The sequence below is a fragment of the Tyto alba genome, unplaced genomic scaffold (genome assembly GCF_018691265.1).
Source record: "Tyto alba isolate M040663 unplaced genomic scaffold, T.alba_DEE_v4.0 Super-Scaffold_33, whole genome shotgun sequence".
NCBI lineage: Eukaryota > Metazoa > Chordata > Aves > Strigiformes > Tytonidae > Tyto > Tyto alba.
In genome coordinates, this window is record NW_024881308.1 from 16,754,890 (window position 1) to 16,782,661 (window position 27,772).

Below are 27,772 nucleotides of genomic sequence, written 5' to 3' on the forward strand. Positions count from 1 at the left end.
AAAAAAACTACACACAAAACCCCGCAAGCCCCCGGCGTTTGCGGTCCCCGGCTGCGCCGGGTCGCTCTCGGTTCCTCTCCCCGCGTAACCCCGAAGGAGGAGGAGGAGGAGGAGGAAGGAGCGGGGGGGAGCCGGGGCAGCCCCGCGCTGCGGCCACCCGGCCCTTGGAGTGTCCGTCCCGTCCCGTCCCCCCCTCGCCCCACCCCCCCACCCCCCCAGCGTCTTCATTTTCATCTAATTAAATCCAATCCACACCGGTGCGCCTCATTAATGACGCACTTTCCTAAAGTAAAATAAATAAAGGAATATTTCGGCCCCGTTGCGCTACCCCGGAGCCCAGCCGGTGGCAGCGAGCCCCCACCCCCCAAAAAAAAAAAAAAAAAAAAAAAAAAAAAAGGGGGCTGGGACCGAGAAGCAGCAAAGTCTGGAGCCACTCCTCTCGGTGCTCCCCCCCCCCCCCCGCTCGCCCAGTGGGAAATCATACTGGTCACCACTGGCCTGGCAAGTCTGATCTCTCACGCACAGGTCAAGGGCTCCAAATTAAGGAGCGAACACGTAGGGCGAGGCTGCCGGGCGCTAACTGGGAGCCACCGAGTGACTTAGGGTGGCCCACGGGGCAAGCAGCGGGGCTCTGGTGACCAGGGAGCCCGTGGCCAGCTGCAGCCCCCCCCCCCCCCCCCCCCCCCCCCCCCCCCCCCCCCCCCCCCCAGAGCCCGGCAGAACGGCGGGATGGACGCACACACCCACACCCACACCCACACCCACGTGCCACACACACACATCGGGTCCTGCGTGCACGTATGGATTCACGGGGCGGGGGGGGACGCCGGGCCGGGGCCCCGAGGCTTTTGCATCGCCGCTGCTGTCGCGACAGGTTCCGACAGACCTGGCTGCTAACCGCACGCCGGTCTTCCTCCCACGACCGTTTCCTTAGAGATTTGTGCCGCCTTTATTCCAACACAGACTGGTTTCAGTGTATATAAATCCTGCTGCTCGGTAATCCCTGCCCGCCTCCTGCCTCCTTTTGTTTCCCTCTTTCCCGGTGAAGCCAGCGCACAGCCTCTCTCCTTGAAAGGAAAATTAATGAGTTATTAAATCTGCCGCGGCTGGAGCCGCTCTTGCCGTGTGGCAGCGGCAAGCAGCTCTGCTGCGGGATGCAGAGTCACTTCCGATGGCTTTTGGGGGAGAAAAATGGGTTTTCCTTCCCCTGCCCAGGCTGTGGTGCTCGGCTTCCCGGGCTGTGGGAGCAGGGGCTCACTGGGAGAGGTTCTCCCTCCTCCTCCTGCCCCGGGCTCGCTCCCAAGACCTCGAGTGGGAGATTTGGAGAAGCAAATGCCCTCCGCTCCCCGGGTGAGCGCTCGGCTCCTGAGCAGAAGCACCAAGCCCGGCCCCGACGGGGAGAGGGGAAGGAGCCGCTCTCGGCTGCCGCCTTGGCCTGGGCTGTGCTGGGAGAGCGTCGCTCCTGTCCGCAGCCGAAAAGGTAAATACGGTTTCTGTTGCAGAAAATGCCAAGGTTTTTACCCAACAGGGTCACTTATTCCCTCCCTTACACCCAGAAAAGTGAGCGCTCAGAGAACAGTGGCGAAGGCTTCTCGTCGCTTATTTTATCAGACGTTCCTACGTGGAAAAAAGAAAACCAGCTGAAAGCAGGTCCTGCAACCAGGCAGCCCAAAGCCCCCCCGTCCCTCCCCGCCTGGCACGGGGGCTTTTAAAGCCTTTTTACTCCCCTGAAGAGTCCCCCCACAATCAACTCCTCACGTTCCCTCAACCCCACGCACACACCTAAACCGCCGCACGACAGGGCCAGGCAGCAACACGTGAACACCTGGAAATCCAGGATGAAAACATCACCCACCCTTCCCCCTTTTCGGCAAAATCACCCAAACCACCGACGGGGAAGGCGAACCCCAAGGACAGCTTAGGCGGCCGCCGGTTTTGATCCTTCAGAACAAACACCAGGAGCGAAGGGATTCCCTTCTGATTTTTATTGATTTCATGTTAGCAGCCCGGGGCCCCGCGGAGCGCTGGACACACACAATCATCCCTGAAAACCACTAACTTTACAAGATGACAGTGAAAGTGTTAAAACGCATCCTAAAGTAGATAAAACCGCAAAGAACTTACAATCAGTTTAACATCTGCTTTTAAACAGGTCTACACATAAATGAAAGGGTTAGTCTTTGAGTAAGCATGCTCCACAAAATCTGGAATTGCAGGATTTTGAGGGAATAGGATTTCTTCCTGAAGCTTATGTGACTCTTGGAGGGACAGCGCAACTTCTTGCTGCCTGAACACATGAAACCAACACTGGAGACAGTAGCTCGCTAGACCTTAAAACATCAAATACTGAACATTCTTTGAAAGGGATAATTTCAAATAGACTACAGTTTTTGAAAAAGAGAGCTTAACAGACTTCTCTTACTGATGGCGTTGGATGATAAACACACAAGCCCTGTTAAAAATAATTTAACCTTCAAAGCTGGTCTCTAAGAAAAGTTTTTAAGGAGTTTCATAAAATCCCTCACAATGTAAATCCCTTATGTAGAATTTTAGCAATATTTTACTAACAGAATAGGTAAGTGCTCATCATACAAACATATATATTAATAATAAACATACTAGCGAACACCTTGGTAACGAGGATAGAGGCAGCACACCTGCACGAGCCCGATGCCTGGCAGTTCTGGGCAGTGGCCTGAAGGAAAGGGAGCTCTGCTCGGCTACCACGGCGTGCCAAGGCATTCAGCCATTTTTCCAGGAAATACATCTGCTGAAAACTTTAGAACAAGATTTATTTTTATGAGTTTATCTGCACGCGACACGAGTTCAGTGAGCGCTGAACGCCGGGCCGACGGTGGCTGTAATGTCAGCGAAGGGAGCGCTCTGACGGAGCTCCACCACCGACTGCTTCTTCAGAACAAGAAAGATGTAAAACTTGGCCGCAGCCTCTTTCCGGCTGTTTCCCCGGCAGAGCTCCCGAAGGCTGAAGGTGCGCACGCCTGACGTCCGCAGGTGCTGCGGGAGGGAAACGAGAATCGGTCGGGTCAGCTTCACCGCCAGCAAAACCAGATCCCACCGAGCCTGAACCGAAGAGCGCCGCGCCGAGCGAGCATTTGCTGCTCGAACGCCTTGAACAGGGTCTTGGCATTTGCATTTACGTAAGCGGCTCTTAACGTTTTATTGCCATCATGTTGCTAGCACCTACATGTGTTTACTAAAACCTACGTATGCCCACGGTTCCAGTGAATTCAATGAAACTGTGCTCAGGCGTGCCACGAAGCACGTCTGTAATGGTTTTCGTGATTCAAAACAATAAAACCGAGCACGTACGCTGTTCTCTGGCTGCAGAGCACCAGCTGCATCACAGGCAACTGCAGCCACAGCTAAGTGTGTGTTATTGTTTCTTGGTTTTTAATGGCTACGCTTATACGTATTTATTTACGGGCGTTGCACTGAATCTTTGAGAGATGTTCGCACAAAATAATTTAAAAACCCCAAGAAGGCTGTGCAGTTGAACTCCGGCACTAGGGGAGAGCTGGGCTCGTCCAACGCTTGGTGGGTTTTGCAGACAAACCCTCTCCCCACACCCTCTTGCCCACGCTGGGATTTCTCCATCGCCTTCCTCCATCCTCCGTTCAGCCACGTGGGATTAGAGGACTGACCCGAAGGAAAGTAACTTTTTGCTGGGTTTTTAATACCCGTCCCCACCCAGACCAACGCCGAAGCTCCAAAACGCTCGTCTGGGCAAAAAGGAAGGAAGAACGTGGAGCCATCCGGGCAAGAGTCCAGCCCTTCAGCATCAGGGCAGCCTCTGCTGGCTCCTGCGACAGCGTGTGACATCATACCTTACAGCTTCACCAGTCTGACAATCGTTTCTGCAAGAAAAGCAGAATAAGCCTTCCTGATGGAAAGGCTACGCTCTCTCCTAAATTTCAGCATTAAATGTTCTTAAAGAAGCCGTTACCAGCTTTCTTATTAAGTAACCCTCACTCATTTCCCTAGCCATCACCTCAGAAACAGCTCGAGCAGATGAAGAGCCGAAGGACGGCACCCTGCAGTGCTCAGCCAAGACCTGCAACCTGGGAGCAGCTAGAAATCGGGTTTTGTAGCGATACTCCAGAGCAGACTCGTAGAAGGAAGAGAAGCAAGGGCGTAGCGTGATTGCAAACTTTCAGAAAATTCTAGTGATCCCAGCAGCTGTGGGAGAGAACACCCTGCCAGGCACTCAGAATCCTGGTTTTCTCCGGGTAAATACCCGACAAAAGATAGTTACACGCTGCGTAGGGAGGCAGCAATATCATCAACAGTGTAAGCAGGAGATATTCTGACACGGTCCAACAGAAATCAACCCCTGGTTTTGACACCTAATTACAAAATCCAGCACTGGTACCTGTAAAGTTTTTACTAACTGGAGAGTTCTTTTACTCCACTTTATTTCTTCACTGTCTTTCCCGTTCCTCGTTAGCTCCTGGAGAGGAAACAGAAGAGAAGGTTAGACAGCATCTGTAAAAAGTCACGCACCCTAGCGATAAAAAGGATGACAGCCTCATCAAAAATCCAGCTGGGCATCGTGATGGCTGCACTCAGGCTACCTGGGACCTCAGACACCTCTGCCGTCACCCCAGGCGCGGTGAGACGGAGGGACGCAGGCGGTGTTCCTCCTGCTACCGCGAGAGCGGGGCACCAACACAGCCCGTGCTGTGGGAATGGTCCCAGCCAGCCCCGGGGACGCCGCTTCACCACGAGGTACCGGCCTGCCTGACTGGGATTCCCACAGTATTTGTACCGGTCAGGGGCCAAAAGGATGTTCCAAAATTCAACTTTGGATTTCGGGCTGAAACTCGGAAGTCGTCAGGAGAGGATTGCCCTTGTTTCAGCATCTCGGTATCCTCAGAGCCAGCGAGTTCAGAAACTGCTCCCTCCTCACGGGAGGCTCAATCTCTAAGCGAGGAGCTGCTGCCCTCACAGGCCGTAACCTCTGAATTCCGGAATTATCCCTGCTTATCAAGCTATAAAGCTTTTGACTGGCAAACTATGTACTAAAGATGATGTTAATACACTAAAATTCACTGTATGTTCATGATACCATTACTTTTTTTTTTTTTGGGGGGGGTAATATTTCTGAGAAAGAACACCGTTCCCTTCTGGAGGACGTCAGAGCTGTCAGCTCCGGGCACACGTACGTTTGTTAACTCGGCCGGCTGCGTTCCCGCGTCTTGGCCCAGGGAGCTGTTCGCCAGCGAGGAGCTCGCGGAGAAAGCCGCCCCGACCTGCTGTTAGGACAGGAAGGACCATCAGCAGGCACTGTGCATGCAGTGGAATTCTCACTTGCATAATGCTGCTCAAAGAATGTATTACAATAAACGTTCTCCCACGTGATTTGATTACTGCTACTTCTACCACGTCTTTTCTCACACGGGAAAGGACCCACAACTATTTATCCTACTATTTATTCTACTATTTATCCTCTATTTATCCTACAACTGGATCTGCACCTATGGGCTCAGTTCAGGCACAGACCCTCCATTTTCTGCTGCCATTAGGCCCAATTTTGTCATTCTTTTTCAACTTCAATGAGCCTCACATTCTCTAAAGAATGCCCTTTCACATTAGCCTAAATAAAGATGGCAGAAGTAGATAATTTATTATTGCTTAAGTATTTCCTCAATATGAGACACAAAAGTTTTATCCTTTATAAAGATTATTATATTTATCTCTCCAGTACAAAGAGGCTATGTTTCATATTAAGGCTTCATTTATACTTAGTGATTAGACTGTAATCTATGCTGATCATAACAGACATTTTAATTAATCGTTCATTCATCGTGAGAGTCCACCAAAATGCTTATAAATAAACTTTTATGACACAAGCTACTTCGTGGTATATTGGCTGTCTCTAGCATCCTTTTCAAACATTTATTAGTAATTTCTTAACACGTTTTAAATGGTACCCTAGCATAAAATTAAATTAAGTATGCTTAGGTCTCTAAAATTTATGGGAACTGCTCACTATAGTTTCACCACAGTTATCATCAGTTTCATCTCTGCTATTCTGTGATGTCAACATAAAGGAATCATTTCTAATTTTTCTCTCAGTCTCTGAATGAGCTGACTCCTGCAGGTAACATGGCTCTTCTACTATCAGCATCTCTGTATTAATAAAAAAAACAAGGTTTAAGAGGAAATTACTGTGAATCGCCATCCTTAAAAAAAAAAAATACAACTGAAATAAACAAAAATCGCACCCTAGTTAGCAATGTGTGAGAGTAAGAGCCAAAATGAGTAAATATGAGAATAAATATCATTCTCAATAGGACCATGGAAGAAGAAGAACCTCCCAAGAAAGTTTTTCCTTTTCTGAAATTTAACATTTGTGGACTTGCAGGAGGTGGTTTTGTTGATTCACTTCTGGGGCTGACATACAGATTGCATTTCTAACAGAGCAAAGGAGAGAAAGCAGGTATGTCACCTCCTCAGAAGATCTAAAAGGGAACGTTTCTTCTTGCCTGATATTAACCAAAACACAATCTTCAAGATTCAAATAGAAGTTATTTACATGAATTTGGAAATTTGGACAGCACTTTGATTAAACTCAGAATAAGTGGGAAGCATTTTAAATTTTTAATAAAAACAAGCAAACAAACAAGCAAACAAATTTGCAGTTTAGTAGACAGTTGGAGAAACGGAAGGTGCCACAAGGAAGAAAAAGACTTGGATTTCATTTCTGATCTAGCAGAAGAACATCAAAGTATTTATAAAAACAAAATATATATTTTTTTTTAAATAATCAGCAGCCAATTTCCTTAACATTTAACTTTTTAGGCCTTTAATTTGTAGAATACTGCACACAAACACCGTGCACATGTCTCTCAAACATTATGTAAAATATAAAATATTTTCTAACAGCTAATTTTGCAACAACAGAATTAAAATATTACCTGTGGTATCTTGGTCTTTTCTTATTTCTTCCATTTCAGACTCCCTCTGTATTCCATTTCTTCTCATCTTAAATTCGTGACTCTTGAAGCATTTTGCAAACAACTGAAAACAATTATTTTTATTTGTTTTTAGAATATCATATCAGGTTATTTGCACACGTCAACACAAAAGTATGAATATGAGCTGTATATTAATTACTGCAACCCAGAATTTAGATTATTTGAATTAGGTCATTCTGAAAATCTGCAATTATCCTTTCTAAAGTAACGGCCTTCTGCAGCTTCAGCCCTGGCGGTGAACTCCATGAAGAAACACCTTAGGAACAGCTTGGACCATTTTTCCTTGAAGCCAGCCAGTAAGGAAGGATGAAAGAAAGAAACATCTGCGGTTACCTGCATGGATTTCTCTCCCCCTGTGCCGGTGCATGAGTATTTTTCATCCTCCTACAGAGCAAGCTGTAATTCTGCACCTCGACTCTGAGTGGTGAAGCTGTGCCGCTGCGCTGGACCTGCAGAGCTGGCCGCCTGCAGACCCTGCCTCCCGCGCCCCCAAGCCACAGCACAGAGCCAGCAGTGCCCCAACACAAGGCTGCTGCACACACTTTACACCGTATCTTTCCGCATCGCCTTGTACACACGTTGATCTCTGTCTTATCACCGGCTCTAAACTTACAGCTTCTCTGAATGATCTGTCAGACCTGTCCGTGGGGCCACGAGCGGCTTTGATGGATCCTATTTCCGTGAAACAAATACATCTGCCTCGTGCAAAAAGGGAGCCAGGTCCACAGCCACGGGCAAGGGTGGCCTGGCCCACCCTTCCAGCCAAGGTGTCAGGGTGATCAGGAGCCTCGTGGCCCCTGACCGCTCTCCAGCTGGAAGCTTCATCTCCAAGAGGGAAAGTACACAACAAATTGGCATACTGTCTTTCCAAAGCCATTAACCATATCACAATAACAATGTTTAAGCCTGATGTACCTTTAAGGTAAATGTAGAAAAAAGATGTGGTCTCATATTGATTACAGAGCAGAAACACAACAGAAACTAATAAACCAAAGTAGAAAGTAGGAAAGAAATTGACAGAAATCTAAAAAGTTGTGGTCTTAGTGTATGATCGGGGAGGTGCCAGGATGTGAAACGAAACACCCGCTCCCCAGTTCCATTGTCATTCTTTGCTTGTTGCTGGAGTGCTGGAGTTCACAGCCGTGAGTCCTACGGATGGTCTTTGCAAATAATCGTCAGGTATCCAACTGAACTGCAGTGCAAAACAATTAAAAGCTGCACCTGCAGTTTGCTAGGCATTCACGTAAAACCAAGCCTGCAAAACCTCTCACAGTTAGATCCTAAATGTGCAACAGTCCCATGATCTATAGAGTGGCATAAAAACCTACAGGGAATTGATCTTTACCATTTGCAGCTGAGCATGAACCACAGGCTGTGTAGCGTGGGACAGGAGTTTATCCACACCTCCTGATTTCTTCCACATCATGGTTTTTTTTGTTGGGGGTGCAAGGTCTAACGTAGCCAGGATGTCCATGCAGTTGTTAAGCTGGTGGTGTATAGCGTTGCAGCTGAGTTCCTTGTTTACATCCACAAGCAACTTCCTCTTTCTTTTATTTTTTTTCCTCTGGGTGACAGCTAAATAAAGAAAGTATTAAAAAAAAAAGAGTCTACTAAGGTGTATTCACGGAACACTGAAGCACAAAAAAAAGCACTGTGAATCAAACAGAGAGGCTGCTGACCTCCTGAAACACCGCACAGACTTGAAAATCAAAGTACAAGTGCACGGGCCATTTCTCCAAAAGTTTGCATAAAGTATACTCTTTGTATTCTTGTACAGGAAATTCACGTATGTTTAATTCCAGAAGACATCTGACTATCGTACTAAAGAAGCAGGAACATGAGGACTTAATGAGAACACATGATACACCAACAAGACTGAATAAGCTATCTTAATCCATCAGGAAGTTAGTTGTTCCAAGAACTGCTGATGTACTCAATAGGTTTCATTACCTCATACTTAATATCTGTATTTGCCAGTTTAATCCTTTAGCAATTTAATTAAGATGTATGTAGTAAACACAAAAGAAAGACAGGGATTCATTATATAGCCATAACTTCATGAATATTATTTTGGCAGGCTGGAAAATTCCAGAATTCCAAATACTAGTGTCAACATGAACTTGTTTATTTGCTAACAGCCACCAATGTGATAGGTGACATTTAGACTTACCCAGAGAAGAAATGAAACATTTTTGTTTTTGGATCTTATTAAAGTTAAAAGTTCAGAAAACAAACTTTTACAAAGGCCTGAAAGTTTTAAGATTGCTCTTTTACACATAAAAGTCACTGATGTGTCACTAAGGATAAAAGTTCTTCAGCTGAAACTTCAGTAACACTCACGACCAGGCCAGGCCTGCACTGCCAGCAGAACTTGCAGGGCAACAAAACTTGATTTGGTACGTGGAAGAAACTGTGAGCAGAGATTTGGGCGGATCAGATGAATAACCTGATACTGGTTTTGTATAATAGTTGCCATGAAATAGAACTCTGACAGCAGGAGCAGATGAAATCTAAAGTGGGAATAATCTGTTTTGCAAATATCTACACTAACAAAAAGAAAAACAAACCTAGTTAGCGCAAACATTCAGCAAGAAATTGGTCAAGTTCTGACCTGTCTGATCAACAGGCTCAAGCACAAATCCTTCTTCTTCTTCCAAGAAAAGTATTGTTTTGTTCACTAGATGACTTACTTTCTCAGTGGTGGTGTCTGCGCAGTTGGACTCAACTATAAGAAAACCCAGCAAATAACCCACATTTAAGAAAAGTTTACAAGATGGAATAATTTCTCAATCTCACAACATAGAATGGTATCAGACAAAAAAAGATACAGAATTGGAAAACTATGATTTTCTCTTTAATCTCACAATCCCTTTAACCAGTAGCAACTGGCACTGCTGCTGCTCATGTTCTGCACTGCACGCCACCCTTCGCTGACAGCGGGACCTGTGTGACCGATGGTGGAACAGGCTGGAGAACTGACCTGGAGGAAAACCCACCCGAGGAAAAGTCTTTAGGGGGAAAAGTGTTTAGTTTCAATACGTATCTGTTTCCAGTTCCAGGCAACTGCATGGCAGCGTGGTCACTCCTGTCAACATAAAAGGAACAGGTAGTACCAGGCCAAGTGCAAGGCGAGGCAAGTGCCACCACTTCCCTTTAAAGCTGTTCCAGAATTCTCAAAGTAACAGTGTGATGGGGGTATCAGGATTTAAGATATATATAAAAAAAAAAAAAATCCAGAAATACTTTTCAAAAATTACTTTCATCAATATCAAATCATCAATATCAGTATCAAAAAGAAGACTAACAACACCCTTATGAACTACTAAAGTGTCATTTGTCGCTGAAATACGAAGCCAGAAATACTCATAGGTAAAGTTCAAACATACCCTGATTCTGTTTCCCTTCCCCTCTGCCAATGACACCATGCTGCCTAATCAGCAGGGTGGATCAACAGCCTGGCCAACAGGATGTCATGTAAAAGTATTTCTAAGCCATGTCAAGTTACAAATCTGGAATCCCTAAGTCACGTGAAGTTATACATAAAATGGTGGATGAAGCGTATTTAGAAACAACAACAACAAAAAAAAGTAAAATAAATGAACAAAGGAAAAAGGCATGGGACATTCTACAAAGCTGAATGTGAGTAACTTGAGGCATTAATACAGGGACAGAGGGTTTGTGTAAGACAGAGCAGACACTGCAAACTCACTGGCTGTGCTGTTCTCTGACAGATCTTGTGACAAAGGACGTTCTTCCTCCATATCAAGCATGTCTTTATCTAGGCCATTTTGTTCATCCCTCAACAGGATTTCTTAAATACAAAATGCGTACTTTTAATCACTCTAAGCCTTAGTACTCACGAAATAGCCTGATACAACCTAATGTTACTTATTGAGGGTTAATTCTCTGAAACAAAACAAGCTCAGCTTCCACAGATGGCTGCCAATGGTATGGCTGTCTTAACAGCATGAAAAGGAGAACGTTAATCTTAACTTTGAGATTTCCACCTTTTCTTTGAAAAGTATGATATTGATATTGTTTAAAAGGTATAAGTCTATAAAGGTTTACGTAAATGCTCTAATCCATAAAGATGCAGAAGCTACATTGCTGCCTTTGTTATTACAACGAGGCTAAAAATGGTGCACTATTTCACCTCTCAAAATATAAAATAAATTGTTAAACATCAAGTATAAATTGAATGCCTTTAATTCTAAAAAACCTCAGAATATATCCTTTAAAACAATTTTACTTGGCAATGTCTAAGAGATCATAGATTTGTTGACAAGTAGAAAAAAAATGGAAGCATGAAAACAACAAAAAATACAGAATTTATGTTTGAAAACAATCACTTTCATGCTGCTTGTTTGTTTTCCTGTAAGAATAAAAATATTTGGAAAGAAATGCATTCTGTTTATCTGTGGCAAACCCTACCGATCATATCTGCAGCATCCTCCTCATCTCCAAAACAGTCGTGCTCAAAGCAGTAAGCATCTTCATGCAGTGCAGACTTGCCTCCGTTCACGCTCGCGGAGTTGTGATCAGCCACAGGACTGTTGCTGCTCGTTAAGATGCTGCTGTCAAAGAAGCTCTGTTTTCTCAGTGCCTCTGGTTCTTCATCTGCATAAACACAGAATTTCTGATGCTTCATCTGCATGAATTTTTGCAAGATGTATTTATCCATTTCCTCATTTTTCAAATAATTTTTCAAAGATTCTAAGATATCCCATACCTCAAATGGAATAAACAATAAACAGTTTTAGCTAATTCAGTAAAAAAACAGAAATGGTGGGTTTGATTCTCAGTCTCCAATATCATATAATATTACTAAGGCAGAGTACTTACATAAAAATTTAAGCATAAGACAGTATGGCAGGCCAATCAGCACAAGCGTGAAACAAATGCACTTTTAATAATAGGTTTTTCACACGTGGAAAGGACTCATACTGTACAAAATGTTGCATAAAACACACTTTTCCTTATGGAATATTTCTAATTTCTCAACTTCTCTCACCAAAGTTTCTATCACAGAGAAGTATATTGCTTTCATAATCCTCTGTAAGTGTGATGTCTTCAGCTCTGCTCTGATTCAAGGTAAAATGTTCAGCAACATCAATGGCACTGATGAAAAAAACATTATACAAAATATAGGGTGAACTGAAACCCAATGACCATTTAGCTAGAATGTGAAAGCTTGTTTCTAAACAGTGTTCGACTCCGATGTTTTATCATAAACCCCCAAAAGATAGCTTCTGTTTTCTATGGCATTGAAAGTACCCCGGCTGATCCTCACCTCTATGGAGAGAGAACAACTGTTTCCCAAAGCTATTTGCATTCAAGGCATTTAAGGTTTTATTGATAAAATTCACTGCTTTGATTTTCCTCTAAAAGCTAAAAATAAGCATATGGAAAACAGGTGCTAGAGGTTTATTAAAATTGATACCTCTAAGCGAGTAGGCAGCTGCCGCCTTTGCTAGCCAAAGTTTCTGTGCACCTTGCAATGTACGTTGTACAGTGGAGGCTGAATCTGCAATAGCTGTACAGGCAGCAGCTGGGGGGGAGTCCACGAAGAGGGGTGGGGAAAGCATCAGCTAACTCAATTTTTAAGTACTGCCCACATCTGGAGCTCCCTGAACAAATGATCCAGAGGTACACTCAGAAAGCAACCCCCTCAAGACACAGCAGACATATTTATAAGGACAAGGGGAGCCCCCGTCCTCCTCTCCACATTTCATATTCCTCCACTCTTTTACCAGTAAACCTGGGCTTGTGTGAGTTTGTTTGCATTCAAGCCCTGCTATCTACCAAGTGCTCATCACGTAGAAGGCATCTAATTAGTGTAACATCATCATCTGTAAATCAAAGCAGACGGACTCTTTGGGTAGGCAGAAAAGGCATGCTTTACAGTTGGCACACTGAGGTACTTGAATAAATAGCATTATATTGCAGCCGTACTTACAAAATACTAAACACTTACAGACCCCATCAAACTGTATTTACGACGAGGTACAGAGGAAGCCTCAGTGGAAATCTGTAATCCTGGGCCTTTGGGGGCATCAGAGCTATCAGAAACATGTCTTGTCCTCCTGCTTTTTATCAGTTTTTCTACATTAATGCTGATTTGTGTCAGAAAAGCCAGAGAAATATGCTGGCTTTTCATTGGGAGCCAAGCTGACTACAGCTGATAAAATACCCAGGCCCCAAAGAGCGATGGAGCAGAAATTAAATGCAGTTACACAATGGAACAGTGCAACATGGCGAGATTACTAGCCAGAGCTTCCTTGCTCTTACAACAGGATTTATACTAACTTTTCTATATTCTCTTGAGGTCAGAAAGTTGTTTGCAGGCTTCACTCGGGCAATTTAAAATCCCAAAGCCTAAGTTCCATACATTATTTTATTGTAAAGGTCTGTTGATTAAACAGGCTTTGAGAAACTCACAGAAGCACTATTCCTGTGACTGTAGCCTTGTAAAGCTGACTTAGAATTTAAGAGGATTCAGTTATCAAAGCAAAACAATTCCATCCAAGTCTTGATCAGATAACAGCAAGGATATCTTCTGAAAATACTAAAATAATTAATAAAAACTAGGGAAGCATTTACTTTAAGTCAGGTAGTGGTGTTTCAAAATCATTAAATTCTTCAGGTAATGTAATGGACTGATAGGCAGCCTCAAAGTTCTGTTCTGGAAGGTCAACAAGTCCTAAAAGAAACAGACAACATAACAAAATAAGTATCAGTAAAAGTAATGTTCTCCAAAGTCTGTATAAGAAGATCATAAACCTGTCGGGAAGGTCTGCTGCTGTTCTAAATAACAGAAGGGTGAAGCTTAGGCACTTTGTCAACAGGACTCTGAAGCAGAATTAAAATCCTTAGTTTATATATACTTTAGAAGCCATACTTTTTGCAGGCAGATACAGAAGAGTCTGCTGCCACAGGACCTGAAATACTGTAAATACAGTGGGTTTCTGAACAGCTACTCGAAGTCCCTGAAAGACTTTCACAGCTGACACTTGGCTGAGTCTTTCACACCACTTCAAACGAATTATTGCGTTTTCTTTTTCTCTCTGTGTAACACTATTCTCAAGCAACAAATCTGTCTGTATAACACTATTCTCAAGCATCAAATAATTATGAAGTGATACTGCAAATACTTGGTAATTGGGTGAGAAGGGATTTCTGAAGGTCATCTAATCCAACCTTCGCTCAACAGCGTTAATTTATAAGTCAGATCACTTTTGACTATTCCTGCTGACAGAGTTTCCACAGCATCCCTGGACAGCCTGTTTGTGTTTTACCACTTCCACTGAGATTTTTCCCTCCCCCGTTATACCCAGTTGGAGTCTCTGTTGCTGCAGTTGTGACTGTTGTGTCTTATTCTTGTGCTGTGCAGCCCTCTAGAAGCTACTATAGTATCTATTCAAAGTAGACAGTACTGTGTATTTACCTTGTTTTTTCTCAAGATTTCCAAACGCTTACAAATATTAACTAACTAATCATGATCATATCCCTGAGAGTAACATAGAGTAGGTATTCACTATTCTGCAAACAGACCAGGTCCCAAAGCACATTAGGGCTGGCAATAGATGCTGGTGTCCTGCTCGTAGTCTTTTTTTAGACAACAGTGCCTCCCCCTTTGTTGCCTAAGTATGACAAACACACAGCCTGCTGGAAAAGGATCCAGTCATCCCTGCTCCCTTCTCACTGGCTACATGGCTAGAGCTCCAAACGCACTGTCAGATCTGGCACTAACACACTGTTGGGCATATTGTTGGTGTCATCACAAATTAAAATTAATTATCTAGCAACAGAGGCTGAAGTCAAGCTTCTTCTCCTAAGACCACTTAAAACACTGTTTCTTTTAAAGGAGTCAGACCTGAAATGGCGTTAAATTAAGCCAGACTAAGCATCAGCAGTAGACACTAAAAAGTTCAATTTCCTTTGGGATCAATAATGTGTATTTAACAGAAATATTCAAAATTCACTTTTAAAATGAGAGCTGTAAAGGACACGGATGAAAAAAATGCAGAATTCTGTACATACCTGGGCGAAAGGCTGTCTTCATTTTGGTCAAAGCTTCACTACAGTCTGCCAAGAGGTACTTTGCTTTCCTGTGGTAAATCCTCACCACTCCTAGGAGTAAGTGTCCAGAGGTTCGCAGAGCTATAGTAAACTTTGATGATTTAAAAGAGTAGTTCAGGAGTTAGTATTTTTGGCAAAAACATTAAAATGAAAATACTGCACAGTAGTAGTAACAGAATTCCAGTTACATACACCAGTACAGAGCTCTATGAAACTCAAGAGGGTTTGTACTGATATAGGGGATCACATCAGAAATTAATTTTCAGAGCTAGGAACTTCCAGGAGCTTCTGTTCCTAAACAACGCTGCCATGCCAAAGCGCGAGTCTTGAGCTGATGTTCTTTATCTAAAACATCTCAGCTAACTGCCAAGGAGCAGTGTAACACATCCTGAAACAGAAACTAGCTGCGTATATCCTCGTATTTGACACTTCAGCTATTTAAGTGAGCAGACACCACACCTATACCCTTATATATATGCAAATAAAGGCCATAACTCTGCCCTTATTTATGCAAAGCCTTCCTGCAGCAAGCACACTCAAAGTGGTCATGCTGATGCTAGGCAGGACAGCATGCAAGGAAATGTAGAGGGTACTTAACCAGTACCTCTTGGAAAACACCTCCAAATAATGCCATTTTAACCACACTCAGTTAATCATAACCCATGCAAGATGGACAATGAAATTCAGGCTACCAAATACAAAGGCAGGCATTTTCATGAAGAAAAAAAAAGAACAATAAAAATCTGCTTGCACCAGCTGAAAGCCTTGGATCTCCTGAGCCATCGATCAGTGGCAGTGCAAAGCGTTCTTCACTGTTCCCTTGGTTGCAATTGCGATGGCAAGGCCAAGGACTGAGTCATGGGGACTTGACTGCCTGCATCTGTGCTTGCTTGAGTCATACCCATCAGTGATACGCAGAGGACTCCAGCCTCCTGGTCTGTTCGCACAGAGTCTCTCATAAGCACTACGTGTGCTTAATTATAAATTTAACGGCTTATAATGCGGGACCTGGAAGAAGTCCACTGCAAGTGGAAGGATGGTTACGATATGTCAGAAGTTATTTATTGCAAGATCAGCAAAAGCATTCTCCTCAAATGGTCTGTGTACCACTTCACAGCAGTTTTCTTAGTCCTTTGACTTTGGTTAAGCAGCTGACTTTTCAATCTCTTTGAGACGATTTCCTCAAATACCAGCATTTCCCAAATTCTGTTGAACAGTACCCGCAGCTGCTCCTCAAAGTCTCTGAAGAAAGACCAGTGCTACCACACCACACCGTGCCGAGGGGACCATGTTGCCTCATGAGTGACTCAAACCCACGTACCGTGATCCCTTGGCTAGCGGTGCCCCGGAGCTCTGTCAGAAAAATACATTTGAATATCCTGTGGTAGCGTTTGCGTACACTAATGTATGCGTACATAAATGTATGCCACAGATCTCCAGTAATAAAATAGCAAGTAAAATATTTCTATAATGGGATGGAGATTTTATCTGAGTGAGAGCTGAAGTAAAATCAGATTAGGAGTTTACCTCACACTGGTTTTGAAACAGCTAAAATTTTGTCCAACTGAGTCTCCAAGATGGCAACTGTCTTGTTCCCTACCGCAGATGAACACCTCTACCCCAGAACTTACCAGAAAACACCTCATGATTTAAGAGCATACCTTTGGCGAGATGATCTTTTCAATGGTAGTCTCTAAATTGCACTCAAATATATGAGCTTTGGTGAGCTTCCTCTCCCAGTGGGCAGCAAGCCATATTTTGGCCAACGGCCCGCGCTTGTTGATGAGGAAATGCATGTAGAACATGGCGCCTGGGACAAGGCTGGCAGGCCAACCCTTCCGCCACCTCCCTGGCCTGCTCCCCTGCCGACCGGAGAAGGGCCCTGGGGCACGAAGGGGGAAGAGGGATCTAATGGATCCCTGAGGGGGTGGAAGGACCCAGCCAGGCACGGAGGGGATGGGGGGATTTAGCAGGACCTGAGGGAACGGGGTGACCCAGCCGGGCGCTGAGGGGACTGGAGGGGATTTAGCGGGAGCTGAGGGGACCCAGCCGGGCGCTGAGGGAAGGGGAGGGGATTTAGTGAGGTCCTGAGGAGCTGAGGGGATCCAGCCGGGCGCTGAGGGGACTGGAGGGGATTTAGCAGGATCCCAAGGAGATTGAGGGGATCCAGCTGGGCGCTGAGGGGACTGGAGGGGATTTAGTGGGAGCTGAGGAGATGAGGGGATCCAGCCGGGCACTGAGGGGACTGGAGGGGATTTAGTGAGGTCCTGAGGAGATGAGGGGATTCAGCCGGGCGCTGAGGGAATGGGAGGGGATTTAGCAGGATCCCAAGGAGATTGAGGGGATCCTACCGGGCCCTGGGGGGACTGGAGGGGATTTAGTGGGATCCTGAGGAGCTGAGGGGATCCAGCCGGATGCTGAGGGAACGGGATGGGATTTAGCAGGATCCTGAGGAGATGAGGGGATCCAGCTGGGCGCTGAGGGGACTGGAGGGGATTTAGCAGGATCCCAAGGAGATTGAGGGGATCCAGCTGGGCGCTGAGGGGACTGGAGGGGATTTAGTGAGGTCCTGAGGAGCTGAGGGGATCCAGCCGGGCGCTGAGGGAAGGGGAGGGGATTTAGTGAGGTCCTGAGGAGCTGAGGGGATCCAGCCGGGTGCTGAGGGAAGGGGAGGGGATTTAGTGAGGTCCTGAGGAGCTGAGGGGATCCAGCCGGATGCTGAGGGAACGGGATGGGATTTAGCAGGATCCCAAGGAGATTGAGGGGATCCAGCTGGGCGCTGAGGGGACTGGAGGGGATTTAGCAGGATCCCAAGGAGATTGAGGGGATCCAGCTGGGCGCTGAGGGGACTGGAGGGGATTTAGCAGGATCCCAAGGAGATTGAGGGGATCCAGCTGGGCGCTGAGGGGACTGGAGGGGATTTAGTGAGGTCCTGAGGAGCTGAGGGGATCCAGCCGGGCGCTGAGGGAACGGGAGGGGATTTAGCAGGAGCTGAGGGGTCCAGAGGGGATTTAACGGGATCCTGAGGAGATGAGGGGACCCAGCCGGATGCTGAGGGGTCCGGAGGGGATTTAGTGGGACCTCAGGGGATGGGGGGGCCCAGCCGGGCGCTGTGGGGCCGGGCGGATCTCGGGAGGGACGGGAGGGTGTCCGGGGGCCCGCGGGCGCTGCTCAGCCCCGGCGGCGGCTCCTCCCGCCCGAGCGGCGGCCCGGGCCGGGCTGCGGGTCCTCGGAGCGGCCGGCGGCCCCTCGGGCTCCGCTGGAGAAGCCGCAGCCCCTCGGGAGCAGCTCCGCGGCCATTGCATGGATCTGCAGAGCCCCGGGGGCTGGCGGCTGCGGGGCAGGCGGTGCGCGGGGGCCTCCCAGGCAGGGACCTGCTCGTATAATACATATATATATATATATATATATATATTCCTTCCCGGGGGTAACAGCGAGCACGCAGGCATCTCCAGGAGCACAACGCTGCTCGCCTCATTGTAGGTTCCTGTGAATGGAGAGCACCTCCCCAGCTCCCTCCTCCTCTTCCTCCACCTCCTCCCAACCTCTTTTGCCCTTGACATTTTCACAGGCACCCCCCAGCCCTTTCTCTGAGGGTGAGCAGGTCCTGCGTGGATCCAGGCACGTTGGGTAAAACTATCTTGATGAAGGATGTTTGCAGAAGGGAGGGGAGAGGAAAAAAAAAAAAAAAACAAAAAACCTTCAGATCTATCTCTGTGCAGAAGGATAAAGATATAGGTTTGCAGCCACCACCTAAGGGAAGAGGCAGTGTGTTTGCACATGTCACCAGCCAGGAAAAAAAATTAAGTTTGTCAACCCCCTGCTTCATGCTTTCTGTGCTTTGCTTTATATTCTGGCAGAGCACAGAGATTCTCCTGGTGCTCCCGAGCCACAGCCCAGTGCATCAGCTGTTGCCATATCACAAGGCACCTGTGGTTTTCCCCATCTCCCCCGTGGCCTGGTGTTAGCTGAAGATAATTAGATCTCAATTATCACCAGGAAAGTTTTGAGCCCCTTCCCAGTGTGGCTCTGCAGCTGGTCTTAGTGGAAGGCAGGGCTCTGTCCCTTTGGGCAGAGCTGGTACCTCAGGCTGGGGCTCAGACATCGCCGTTTGGGGGAGAAGCAGGGTTTCTGCTATAAAAAAACCCTTGGAGTGATGCGTTCCCAAGGGGGGCCTGGAGGAGCCTCCCGCGAGCCCCAAAGCAGGCGTCCACCACCCCTGCAAAGGCACAGAGCCTGCCCGGGCACCCTGCGAGAGGGATGGCACGCAGGGGCCAGTAGTGCCGGGAGGGAGGCCGCGATGTGCCAGGCACCTCTGCTCCTCCTGAGCTCCTGGATCTCCCCACCGGCGTGGAGCCAGCGCCTGGCTCCTGAATTACCCGGCTCCATTTTTTTTTTTCCCCTGACCTCCGAGTCACCTTGAGCCGCGCTGGCTGCAGGCGCTGGCTCTGCCACGGGATGCTGTGAATATTAAGGAGGCAGGAATGAAACTTCACCCCCGCGCAGGGATGGATGGGGATCAGCACTGCCAGCGGGCACCGGGCAGCCGCAGCAGCCATGCGCACCCCAAAACCGAGCTGTGCCGTGTGGGCATGCACTGGAGGGGCCCAGAGGGACAGAGATATGTCCATAGCCCTCCCAGTGCCCTCCCATTCCTGCTCCCACTGTCTCCTCTGCTGGCTCGGGGCTCCTGTTTGCTGTCCCTCTCGTCTCCATTTAATCATTTTGGCCAAGCTATGGTATGTCCCTGTCCCCAGCTCTCTCGCTCTGCTCCCTCCCTCCTTCTTCCACTTCTTTCCAAGCTCTTGGTCTCTCCCCTCCAGCGCTCCTGCAGATTCATTGTGAATTTTGGCAGTGCCGTCTCTGACCTTGGCCGTCTCCCTCTTCTCTTTGCTCCTGCGCTGGCAGCATAAATCTTGGCTGTCTCCATCTCTCCTCCCCTTCCCTCGGTGCCAGCACCCAGGGATGGAGCAGACCCTTGCCAGCCCCCAGCCCCACGCTCAGCCGGCCCAGGATGGGGTTGGGGAAAGCTTTTGGGCTGCCCACCCCACACCCTGCAACCCTACAGAGGCCCGAGGCTCCCAGCACCCATCCAGCAAAGGCAGCAGGAGCCAGGGGCAGCACGCCGAAAGGTGCGGGATGCGTCCCTCCACCTCATCCACTGCAGGGCGGTGGGAGCCCTCTCTGCGGGATTGGGGTGCAGGAGTCGGGGGGCACGAATCCCTGACCCCACAGCTCATCCCTGTGCGTGTACGAAGACAGGCGGGAGCCACGGCACGAGCGGATTTGCCTCTGCCCCCCAAATCCGCAGCCTCGCGGGGGCCCCTGCCTCAGCACCCTGGGCACCCCTGGGTGCATCAAGCCGCAGGCCTTGGGTGCTTGAAAATGGAGGTCTCAGCCACGGCTCCGCTCAGGAGCAGACCGGCGACTTTTCTGGTTTTCCCAGGGAATTTGGCGATGCTGGAGGCAGCAGGGCCCTCTCCTCCCAGCCCCGCTCCTGCCTGCCCCGCTGCTCGCAGGGACGTGCCCGCCTGCCCCAGATCCTTCTTTTCCTGCTGATTCGGGACAATTTGTGTCCCGTGACCTACTTGTCTCCAAGCATCTTCTGCCTTCCCGCGGAGTGGGTTGGTACCGAAGCCTCTCTAAATGTGGTTAACGTGTCAGGATGCACTTAACATTTATTTTTAATTCTGCTTTTTTCTCGGCCCACTTCTGGATGCATCCCCGGGGACGCTGTGGAGGGAAGCCTCTGCGTTCCGACACAGCACCATGAGAGGAGACGGGAGCAGCGAGCGGGTGGGTCGCAGCATGCACAACCCCCCACCGCAAACTTAAGAAATAACAAAACCCTGTGTATCCTTGTCCCTGACATGACAAAAGGTGATGGGAGCCCCCGACCCACCCCACAGCCCCTGGCACCTGAGGGGCGAGCGCATCACAGTGGGGAACCTGCAAGCCCATTTTGCTGAGCTAAGCAAATAATTAAAATAGACAAAAAGCCTTCCCAGGGCACCTTGGAGGAAACATTTTCTTAAAGATGTGAGAAAATGGCTAAAATTTATCCAGAGGTTAATTTTTAACGGAAACTTTAGGGTTTCATGAGGGAGATGTCCAAGGAAAGATAACGCCACCCCATCACTGAGCAGCACAAGCCAAGCTGGCCCCACAGGGACCCTGCCAGCACCAGCGCCTGGATGGGTGCTGAGCCTGTCCAGCCCTCAGCCTGTCTCCCTCAGGAAACCTCACGCACCTTTTTATCCGTGCGTGCACCCCCCACTAAACTCTCCGAACCTTTTTGATCAGTTTTAGCTGTATTTGTCAGCGACTTCAGACAAAGTCCCTGTGCCTCTGTCACGAAACGGAGCAGAAGGGTTGGAGACTCCCAACTGTTGCCCCCACGCAGGAAAATGTCCCGGCACCGTGGGTCGCGTGGAGCCCAGCGCGGCGGCAGAAGGACTCGCTGTGCGGGGGGTGCAGGGTATTTGGGGGGGGGACATCCCCGCGGCCCCGATGCTGCCGGCTCAGCCGGCACCCGCAGCACCTAGCGCGATCGCGGGTGAGCTCGTGGAGATGCCGGAGGCCCCGGAATGTGCTGAAGGGAACGGCAACGTGACGGACAAACCTTCCCAGCAGCTTTCAGCAGCCCACCCGCTAACCGCTCAGGATTTACGTCCACAGCCCCATCTCCAGGCACCGCTCCAAAGGCAGAAATAACCCGCGTTGTCTTGACAAACGAGCTAAAAACGTGCGGCCGCCAGTGGGTCACGGCCGGGGCGCAGGCCCGGATCCAGGTTCAGGTCAGCGGGGAGCGGGGCGCGGGCACTAAGGCCGGTGAAAAATGGAATAAGGAGCGCGGGGAGAGGGGGGGGGGGGGGGCTCTGCGGGTGTGGGGGGGCAAGCCTGGCTGGGGGCTCTGGGCTGCGAGCGCGGCCACCGCGGGCTCTTCTGGAGCATCTCATGCCTGGCTCAAACCCAGGTCAAGCCATGGATGTTTCCCCAGGGATTTTTGGGGGGGTGGGGGGTGCAGGCTTGACCCTTGCAGGGGTTCTCCCTGCTGCGTTCAGGGCTGGGGGCACTTAGGGTGCAGTGCCAGTGTCCCCAGCCCAGCTCAGCCCCGGGTCCCCAGTGAGGATGGCTGGTTGTGGGGTGCCCAGCCAGCACCCCCAGGGACACGTCCCCCCCATGGGCATGTCCCACGCTCTCCCACCGTGCCGCTCTGTTTTCTCCACCCGTGCTCCTCCCCACGCAGCCCTCCCTTTTCCCCCCCCGGGGTACCCACAGAGGGTCCCGGCGCTGGCGGGGGGTGCACTGAGGGGCCCCTCTTGCAGGCGGGGTGTGCACGGACGGTGCCGGTGTGCAACCGGGCGTGTGGTGCATGTGTGTGTCGTTTCCCCCCCTCCCACGCCCCGGGGGCAGCCCGTTGTACGTGTGCGTGGGGGGTGCGCGTGTGCGTGGGGCGTCTGGGTGCGCCCGTGGGACCGGCAGCTCGGGGTAACCACGGCCCGCCCCGCCCGCGGCACCGGCACCGGCGCGGGGGACTGGGGAGGTGGCGGGGGGGGGGGGGGGGGGGGGGGACAGGGACGGCTCGGTGCGGGCAGACCGAGGAGGGACGGGAGAAACGGGAGAGGAGCCCGGCGTGGGGACTGGGACCTCCAGCCCGGTGCGGGGCGGGGAACGGCTGGGTGCGCTCCGGGGGACCGGAGGGGGAAAGCGGGTCCGGGAGGGGCAGCCCGGTGGGGTCACAGGGACACGGGATCCCCCCCCAGGGGGGTGGTGGTGGTGGTGGTGGGGTGTCAGCCTGGTTCGGGGAGGGGGAGACCCGGGCCGAGGTGGGGGGACGACCCGGTTCGGGGAGGTAGGTGCCGGGTTCAGGGAAGGGGAGCAGCCCGGTTCGGGGACCCACCGCCGGGAGCAGCGCGGTTCGGGGAAGCGGGATCCCGGGAAAGGGGAGCCGGGGGGGGGGGGGCGAGCAACCCGGTTCGGGGACCTGGGGGGGCGGTGGGGTTGGAAGCCCGGTCCAAGGGGTGGGTTCCGGGGAGGGGGGAGCATCTCGGTCCGGGGGGTCGGTTCCAGGGAGGGGGAGCATCCCGGCCCAGGGGGTCGGTTCCGGGGAGGGAGAAGCATCCCGATCCGGGGAGTGGGTTCTGAGGAGGGGGGAGCATCCCGGCCCGGGGCGTCGGTTCCGGGGAGGGGGGAGCATCCCGATCCGGGGGCTGGGTTCCGGGGGGGGGGGGGGAGCATCCCGGCCCAGGGGGTCGGTTCCGGGGAAGGGGGGGAGCATCCCGATCCGGGGGCTGGGTTCCAGGGGGGGGAGCATCCCGGCCCAGGGGGTCGGTTCCGGGGAAGGGGGGGAGCATCCCGATCCGGGGAGTGGGTTCTGAGGAGGGGGAAGCATCCCGGCCCGGGGCGTCGGTTCCGGGGAGGGGGGAGCATCCCGATCCGGGGGCTGGGTTCCGGGGGGGGGGGAGCATCCCGGCCCAGGGGGTCGGTTCCGGGGAAGGGGGGGAGCATCCCGATCCGGGGGCTGGGTTCCAGGGGGGGGGAGCATCCCGGCCCAGGGGGTCGGTTCCGGGGAAGGGGGGGAGCATCCCGGTCCGGGGGCTGGGTTCCAGGGGCGGGGAGCATCCCGGTCCGGGGGGTCGGTTCCGGGGAGGGGGAAGCATCCCGGTCCGGGGGGTCGGGGAACATCCCGGTCCGGGGGGTCGGTTCCGGGGGGGGGGAAGCATCCCGGCCCGGGTCCGCCGCTCACCTCTGGCCGCGCAGGCCGGCGGCGGCTCCATGGCGGCCCCGCGGGCGGCGGAGCTGCGGAGCCCGGGCGAGGCGGCGGCGGCGGCGGCGGCGGCGGCGGGCGGGGACGGCCCGGCGGGGCCCGGTGCGGGCCCGGGGCTGGCGCTGGCGCTGGGCTGTGCCCTGAGCGGAGCGGCGCTGGTCGTCCTGGCGGGGGCCGTGCCGCGGGCGGCACGTCCCGACCCGGCGGTACCGGCCAGGCAGATGGAGCGGTTGGAAGAGCGGGCGGCTCGGCTCCGAGCCCGCCTCGACCGCTGCACCGTGGCCGGTTTGGCGTTGCTGGCCCTGGGTGGGCTGTTACTCGCCGCCCTGTTGTTGGCCGCCGCCGCAGCCCGCCGCCGCGCCCGGGCCTCCCGCCACACCGGTGGTACCTACGGTTCGGTGCGGCTGCGGCTGCGGCGGGTGTCGGCCGAGGGGACGCGGGCGCTGCTGGAGAGCCAGCTCAGCCCCCCCCCCCAGCCCCCCGAGGGGCCGGGCTCCTAGCCCCGCATGCCCCGGGGACCCCGGGCCGCCCTGGGCACCCCACGCTGCCGGCAGAAGCGGGGCTCCCCTCGCCCACACCCCAACACCGATGCCATCCAGCAAGGCTTCGCCTGCGCCCGCCCGGCAGCCTTCGGCCACCTTCCTCACCTGCCCGGACCCTTCTCAGACGGGGCTCCCGGCCGGCAGCACCGGGGCAATGCGGCTTTGGGATGCCCCACGGGACTGCACGGCCCGAGCCGGGCTGCTCCCCACCACCAGCACCGGGGCAACGCGGCATTCGGACACCCCGCTCGCCTCCCCGGCACCTTCCTCGACGGGGTCCTGCCCACCAGCATCGGGGCGACGGCACCTTCGAGACGCCCGTGAGGTTCCTGTGCCGCAGCCGGCTCCTTCCCGACAGCCAGGTCCTGGGCTCCGCTTGGGGATGAAGCTTCTCATTTTCTGCCATCAGTGACCCTTTTTTTTAGCAATAGTTTCTTGTAAAACTCTGTGGCTTGGAGTTGGCGCTTGCACCGCTCTGGGCAGAAGAGAAGGAGACAGCGAACGTGACCACCATCCACACAGCGGGGTCCAGCCTCCCCCCCACCCCTAGCCCTTGCATCCCCCAGCCCCACTGGTGACGAAGGCCGGGACACGTGCCTGCACCGTGCCGAGCAGCCCACTCCCACCAGCAACCCGGGACCGGCCTTCTCAAAACTCATGGTGCTCTGTCCGGAGGAGGGAGGACAATTCCCAATGCCTCAAAAGGACGTGGCTCCTCTGTTCCCGCGTCCCACGGGCGGCTCTGCCCGCGCCAGCCTTTGTGCTGATGGCAAGGGCCGTTACCTGCGGCCTGAAGGTAAAAATTGCACCTCGGGAATTAAACGTGAAGCATCATTAAAGCACAATGGGCTGCTGAAAGAAAAAGTGGTACGAGCAGGATGCTGAGAAAGGTGCTGAGAAAGGGAAATAATTATCCCATAGGAAAAAGCAGACCCACAAGAGGGGGTGTTTGTCATGAACTGCCACCAGTTTTCAATCCATCCCATAAATTATTTGCTTCAAATGTTTCCAGGCAGAGACAGATCTCTCCAGACAGCCCGACACGAGTGGAAAGTCATTTTTACATGCGGTGTGATTGCCTGGGTCAGGTTTTATTTCAGCACTTCCAGTGTCCCCTTCAGATGCTGGGGACAACTTCCTCTGCCCAGTGTTTTCATTTCTAACGCTTGGCAGCCGACTCCTCCTGTTGCTGTGAAGGGCCACGCGTCCCTCTCCCTGTCACCGTGTCACCCGTCCACGCTCTGTATTTATTGTAGGGTCCCAGGAAACAACCTCAAATGGCCTCACACCCGCAGCCCCGGCACCCAGGCACCTTTCCCTGGGCTTAAGCCCTACTTGGGGCAAAATGGGTGGCAAAATGAGCGGGGCAGGGGAGGCAAACGCCATCGCGGCTGTCACGGAGGGGCCGACCTGGGGGAGCATGCAATGGGAGGAAGGGGAGGAAGGCTCTCGCGTGGGGTCTGCTGGGGGACCCGTGGGCGTTCGCAAAGGGAAGGCAGAAATCCCTCCTGCAACTCAGCGCTGGCCCTGCGAGCCTGGATTAGAAAATAAACCCATTAGAGGGTAAAATCCTCCTCATTAAATTTTTTTTTTTTTTTTTTCATTTTTCAATGAGACTGAAGGGGTCTTTCTAAGCGGAAAGGCTGAGCCTGGTTGGTTGTTACCGCGGCTGAGCACCTGCTTTACGTGGGTGTGAGAAATGCTCCCGTGGATTAGAGCGTGCGGCAGCTCGAGAGACTCGGCGGGAAGGGGCCGCCGTTGCTTTGTCAGCGCGTTGCCGGCCTGTCCCTCGAGGACCTGCAGGACTGGGGTGATAAACCTCTCGATTGACCTAGCTATTGCAATTTAAGGTGAATGAAGTGCGTGGAGGAAGGAGCGCCATTAAAGAAGCTCCCCCAGCAAGAGCTCTAGGATTTTGTATAGAGACCCCCTGAGGGTTGAGGTGGGGGGGGGCTGCGGCGGGTGGGGGACACGGAGCTGGTGGTGGCCCCGGGGCCGGCTGCCCTGTGCCTCCTCCCTGCCTTGGCCTGGCCGTCCCTTCATCGCTGCCAGCAGGTGCCCGGGGAAGAACCGCGCAGCCAGCTTGTGCTGCCTTGCAGTGGTTAGTGTGCAGGGTTTTTTTTAGGGAGAAATCAAAAACATTCCAGGGTGGCGAGAAAAATCTGGCTGGGAAAGAGGGGCTGACGCTGCAACAGCCCAGGCGGGATGAGGGTCACCAGCCCCTCTGCGCAGGGTGGGCCTGGGGGCTTCACCCACCCACCGGAATTAGGGGCTGCTGGGTGGACCAGGGGTGGCTTTGAGACACCCCAGAAAACGTGTTTCCCCCACTGAGGTGCAGCAAAACCAGCCCGAAGGGAGCGCATTTCAGCCCTATGTGCAGTTTCTGGATCCCTTTCAGTTTCTGCGGGGGAAGCTGGTTTTGCCAGTGGAGGCAGGAGGAGCGGGACGGGCACTGGGGAGGAGGGGGTGGCCCCATACCCAGCAGCGAAGGGAAGGGTGCTGCTGAAGGGGACCCCAGGACAGCACGGCGGGTGGCAGTGCCACCACACCGGGGCCATGGAGTCTGGTGCAAGGGCAGGCAGCGTGTCCCCGTCCCCCTGCTCAGCACAGAGCTCTCCAGTCCCCCCACTTTGGGGATTTGGGGGTGTCTCCGCTTGTGCCAGGGGTGAGCAAAGAGGGAAGGGCCCAGCATGCCTTTCCCAGACCCCTGTGACAGGGGGCTGTTTTGTTTTCCCGTCTGCGCAATCCACACGAGTTCCTGGGGCTCCCGGGGCCGGAGCATCGTCTGCGGGGTAATTAGCAGCGCGCGGGGCAGGTGCCGCTGGGCTGGGCGGGCTGGCAGATGGCCCGAAAGACTCTCCGGGGATCTCAAGCCACTACCAATAATCCAGCGTCTCTCTTCAAACGTGACGTGGAAGCGCCTCGCCGGTGCTGCGGGAGAAGGGGAGGGCCGTGCCCGTGCCAAGACCGCGCACACCAGCCCCAGCCGCTCTTCGCGGCCTCCCCGGAACATTAACTCGAGGCGCGTTGCTCGCTGTGCTCCCTTGCATGTTAATGCTTTCCATCGCTTCGGTTAGCAGCAGCGGGGCCGGGGACAGCAGGGGACACGCAGCCGGGGGCCTGGCCTGTCCCTCCTGCTGGCAGGAGCCCCAGCCCTCGCAGCCACCGTGCTCGGCGTGGAGCGAGCCTGCAGCAGCGGCAGCCGCTCCCCCCAGCCGTGCCTGGGGAATGGGGTCTGCGCCCCGGGGCGGGGGGGGGGGGGGGCAAGGAACACACTTGGGATCACCCATCCCCAGGAGCCACCGCTGCCGCGCCCCAGGGCAGCTCTGCGGTGGCCCTTGGGTGCGAGCTGAGCCGGGCGCAGGGACGCTCTCCTGTCCCCC

The 27,772-nt window shown here is 52.2% G+C and overlaps 1 protein-coding gene across 2 annotated transcripts; it reads right to left on the minus strand.

Moving 5' to 3' along the window:
- Nucleotides 1-1,970: 1,970 nt before the first annotated feature.
- On the minus strand, nt 1,971-17,306 carry RAD21L1 (RAD21 cohesin complex component like 1). 2 transcript variants are annotated; one of them, XM_042800780.1, is made up of 13 exons: nt 16,739-17,306; nt 15,039-15,168; nt 13,599-13,698; nt 12,010-12,116; nt 11,430-11,615; nt 10,708-10,809; nt 9,610-9,723; nt 8,344-8,573; nt 6,939-7,041; nt 6,011-6,150; nt 5,184-5,270; nt 4,391-4,468; nt 1,971-3,015 (listed from the first exon to the last, which is right to left on the minus strand). In XM_042800780.1, the coding sequence occupies exons 1-13, from the start codon at nt 16,880-16,882 to the stop codon at nt 2,827-2,829; spliced, it is 1,710 nt and encodes a 569-aa protein (XP_042656714.1). In that variant the 5' UTR covers nt 16,883-17,306; the 3' UTR covers nt 1,971-2,826. The 2 variants fall into 2 exon arrangements, with proteins under 2 accessions (XP_042656714.1, XP_042656713.1); XM_042800779.1 differs by having other exon boundaries at nt 5,184-5,273.
- Nucleotides 17,307-27,772: the final 10,466 nt, after the last annotated feature.

Excerpts from the sequence above, each read along its gene's own strand:
- RAD21L1 (XM_042800779.1), bottom strand. The coding sequence starts at position 16,882 with ATGTTCTACATGCATTTCCTCATCAACAAGCGCGGGCCGTTGGCCAAA. Across the intron at positions 12,117-13,598 it reads ACACCACTACCTGACTTAAA|TGCCATTGATGTTGCTGAAC; the intron begins GTAAATGCTTCC and ends TTTTTTCATCAG. Across the intron at positions 6,151-6,938 it reads AAAAGACCAAGATACCACAG|AGATGCTGATAGTAGAAGAG; the intron begins GTAATATTTTAA and ends TTATTAATACAG.